Here is a 4,008-nt window from a genome sequence, read left to right as displayed (position 1 = left end):
GTAATAATGTCCCGTCAAAAGTCATGTTATTCCATTGGCTCGCAATTCGCAATAGTATCCCGGTTAAAGATGTGCTTCTCAAAAGACACATTTTACATTCAACACAATTGAACTTGTGCGTTTGGTGTTTGGAGGAAACCGAAACAACCAATCATCTTTTGTTACATTGCAAATGGTCATTTAAAGTGTGGGCGGAGTTATTTGCTTGGTGGAATTTTCATTGGGTACTCACGGGTTCTATCGAAGAGTTTTCGTTTGATTGGTTCTATGGCATGGGTATCAAGGCCTCTAAGTTTTGGAAGTTAATCGGTCCCGCGACAATTTGGGCAATTTGGTTAGCTCGAAATGATTTCATTTTCAATGGCAAGTTCACGTGCCGGTCTGTGTTGATCCGTAATATCAAGTTAAAGACGTTTCTTTGGACTACGAATCTTAATTTTTGCAATGGCGTTCATTCGTACTTATGGGAGCACAATCCATACTTATTATGTTTTTAAGTTTCTTTCAATTTGTAATGCCAATTGTAATGTCAATTTAGACCGAGCTTGTCTCCGTCATTGTATTTGTATTGTATCTTCATTGTTTTGATGAAGATCTTTCCCTATAATACAATTCAATTTTCCTCGGTAAAAAAAAAAAAAAAAAAAAAAAATCAGATACCATATTAAATACTACTCCGTACTCCGTAATTCACTTTCACTCATATATAATAATGTTGTCTGTATCTGAAGTCGTTATATAATCTTATCCTTAGTGCGATTACAGTAAAAGAAGCAGTATCCGTGAGAAAGTGGGCTTCTAATATCACACCGATCACCAATCAATTGTCGTTTTGCTTACTCCTCCATCCCATCTCCCGCGACGGTTAGTATCGCCGATCTTCTAGCTGTTATTGTTTCTTAAACATTAGTTTTATCTTCCACCTGAAATTAATGTTAGTTATTTCAATTTCGTACCTGATAATTATTAGTTGTGAAATGGACATACATAATTGTATGATTAAGAACGTTTATTTTCATTTTCATTGGTGCAGAAATAAAGTTAGTGAGATTTTCTAAAACTGCCTGTTTTTTGTCTGTCGACTATTGGAATGAGACTGAGGACTTTATACTCCGTAATAGTCCAGTTCATGATCTAGTACTGTTTCAATAACTGATTAATGTTCACTACTACTAGGTGATTTGACTTTACATAGTCAAACTTCATGTAAGTGTCGTGCCACACCAAACTGAAAGACTCTGGGGTTAAGTATCGTTTAGCCAAGGTATTGTCGTGCGATTGTGGTTATAAAAATTATATTAACTATTTGATTCGACTCTATGCTTAACAATTAGGTTACGATTAGTCTGCGATTAGGTTCTGATTATTCTGTTTACCCGAAAATCTAACGGCTATTAGGTATTGAGTATTGATTATAGCTGATTAAAACTTATGCTCAATTTGATGAAACATGCTTTTTTTCGTGTTATATAGCATAAACTCCATCCATATTGTCCTATGGTAATTTTCATTGAATTTAAGATATATATTTTATTAATGTAAATTTTGTTCTTACATTCGAGGTAAGTTTGACGAAATATCGTATTAATAAATCGTATAGTCTAACAACATGTACGACACATAAGTCCAAGAGTTCATCCTTTTCTAAAACCAATTGGTGATAGAGGGACTTCCCCTTTGACTTATATGCATACATTTGTTTTTGTCCATGACCGATGTGGGATAACTTCCCAACACGCCCCCTCACATCGAGGCGTGGAACGGTTGTAGAGATGGCGGCAAGAAGAAGGCCTGACTCAATCTCTTTGTAGCGACGGCGGCACACACATGGGGGCCTGACTCGGACTCGCTGTAGAACAAACCGTACACATAAGTCCCGGCAAGAAGAAGGCCTGACTCAATCTCTTTGTAGCGACGGCGGCACACACATGGGGGCCTGACTCGGACTCGCTGTAGAACAAACCGTCCACCTAAGCTCTGATACCATGACAGAATTAATAAATCGTATAGTCTAACAACATGTACGACACATAAGTCCAAGAGTTCATCCTTTTCTAAAACCAATTTGTGATAGAGAGACTTCCCCTTTGACTTATATGCATACATTTGTTTTTGTCCATGATCGATGTGAGATAACTTCCCAACAGAGAGTATGTTTTAATAGGTTTCGGTGATTTAATTATGTCATCCTTTGTGTTTATGTCTTAAGTTTTATCATAATGATCCACCCAAAATATTATGTTTCCTGAGAGCCTGGTAAAATTTACCATTTTTTATATTTTTAAGCTATCACTCAAATGAAAAATTTACCAAAGACTTTATGTTCTTTAGATATTACGCAGAAAATGTTCAACTTCGATGGGAAAAATCTTCTTAGAATGCTTTATTAGTAAAAAGTTTAATAAAAAGCTCTCGACGGATATACTTCATTAGTAAAAAGTTTAATCAGTAGTGGTTATTATTCTGTTGTTTATTAATCTACTTATTTGCAGTCTGTGCCGTTATGCTTTTTATTAACTTGAAATCAAGTGTAAAATCATCACAAAATCATTGTTAACAGCGTGCAGCATCGTTGATGTCGTTCTTCAGGACATACCTCAACAGTCCGGTCGGACCTAAGACTACTCATTTCTGGGGCCCAGTAGCCAACTGGGGCTTCGTTGCAGCGGTATGCTTTAATAATAATTTGTGCTAATACCTAGAAGTAATTAGAATTGGTCAGTTATATAACATTTTTTTGGGACTGCAATTAGTTATAACATACTAGTAGATGACATGTTAGGTTTGGCGCTTCGAAATCAAAACGTTTAGGTTTCATCACTGTCACTGAGACTATTCATTTTGTATATAGCAAGAGTACTTACATTTAGTAGTAATAATCGCTGAAATATGCAGGCTATGGCCGATATCGAGAAACCTCCAGAAATGATATCTGGAAACATGACTGCAGGTTAGTAACGCCATGTTTAAATACAGGTATCATATCTGCAGTGGCCATTGGGTGATGTTATGATTATTATAATTAATGTTTTAACTCGTAACTTTTGGTTGCAGTTATGTGTGTATATTCGGCTTTATGCATGAGATTTGCGTGGATGGTTAGGCCTCGCAACTATCTACTTCTTGCATGTCATGCATCAAATGAAACAGTTCAACTCTATCAATTTTCACGTTGGGCTAATGGTCAAGGGTAAGCTACATTTGATGTGATAATTGTTATTGCATATTATAATAACTGTACGTGTTATTATTGTCTTTGATTTCCGCAATTGTTTTTTACGTATATCCTCCCCATATGCTCGGATTACTTACCACTGTCGTCTTCTGAAAGGTACTTGCAGCTGAAGGAAGACAAGGCATCATCAACTTGACTGGTGGTTGTTTCAGGTCTACTGTAAATCTTAATATTAAAGTATGTTGTAGTTCTTTCTTCATTTCAGATCATGAATAGTTTACTCAACAAATTGGAAACAGAGGAAATAACAAATCTGTTATATAGGAGTAATTTCTTAAATGTATAGGTACTATAGAAAATTGATGATGCATATATTACATAGATAATACTTTTCAGATCATATATCCCGAGGATAATTTTCTAATGTGTTATCGCATGAGCAAGTCATTGTTGATATGTATATGTCGAGACATAATGACTTACTATTACCAAATCCTAATTATTTTAGTTATTTTCATCAAAAACGTCATGCGACCGGATACGTGGTTTCAATGTTTTCCAAAATGTATATTATCTATATATCTAATAGACACAAACCTGTAGCACTATTCATCAATAGTAATCAGGGGTATTTTCGTCATTTCACAATTTTTTAAAATTTTTTTTTGGTCTCCAACGATAAAAGAATCAACTCTCATAAAAGAACCAACCCTTCAATGTTACCAAAAGATGTCGAAAAAAAATTCTTTTTTACCAAAAAAATCAACTAACCTTTTTTTTTCCCCTCAACGATAAAGGAAACAACTTTCATAAAAGAAACAACCCTTCAATGA

At 35.1% G+C, this 4,008-nt stretch overlaps 1 protein-coding gene across 3 annotated transcripts; it reads left to right on the top strand.

Annotated features, from left to right (window-relative positions):
* Nucleotides 1-689: 689 nt before the first annotated feature.
* Nucleotides 690-3,601, top strand: LOC139892530 (mitochondrial pyruvate carrier 1-like). Of its 3 annotated transcripts, none has more exons than XM_071875642.1 (5): nucleotides 690-864; nucleotides 2,561-2,668; nucleotides 2,896-2,950; nucleotides 3,055-3,190; nucleotides 3,342-3,601. In XM_071875642.1, the coding sequence occupies exons 2-5, from the start codon at nucleotides 2,576-2,578 to the stop codon at nucleotides 3,343-3,345; spliced, it is 288 nt and encodes a 95-aa protein (XP_071731743.1). In that variant the 5' UTR covers nucleotides 690-864; nucleotides 2,561-2,575; the 3' UTR covers nucleotides 3,346-3,601. The 3 variants fall into 3 exon arrangements, with proteins under 3 accessions (XP_071731743.1, XP_071731744.1, XP_071731742.1); XM_071875641.1 differs by having other exon boundaries at nucleotides 696-864; nucleotides 3,332-3,601; XM_071875643.1 differs by lacking the exon at nucleotides 3,342-3,601 and having other exon boundaries at nucleotides 3,055-3,210.
* Nucleotides 3,602-4,008: the final 407 nt, after the last annotated feature.

This window comes from Rutidosis leptorrhynchoides, chromosome 2 (assembly GCF_046630445.1).
Source record: "Rutidosis leptorrhynchoides isolate AG116_Rl617_1_P2 chromosome 2, CSIRO_AGI_Rlap_v1, whole genome shotgun sequence".
Classification (NCBI taxonomy): domain Eukaryota; kingdom Viridiplantae; phylum Streptophyta; class Magnoliopsida; order Asterales; family Asteraceae; genus Rutidosis; species Rutidosis leptorrhynchoides.
This window is presented reverse-complemented; position numbering and strand designations above follow the sequence as displayed.

Excerpts from the sequence above, each read along its gene's own strand:
- LOC139892530 (XM_071875641.1), top strand. The coding sequence starts at position 2,576 with ATGTCGTTCTTCAGGACATACCTCAACAGTCCGGTCGGACCTAAGACT. Across the intron at positions 2,951-3,054 it reads ATCTGGAAACATGACTGCAG|TTATGTGTGTATATTCGGCT; the intron begins GTTAGTAACGCC and ends TTTTGGTTGCAG. Across the intron at positions 3,191-3,331 it reads CGTTGGGCTAATGGTCAAGG|GTACTTGCAGCTGAAGGAAG; the intron begins GTAAGCTACATT and ends GTCTTCTGAAAG.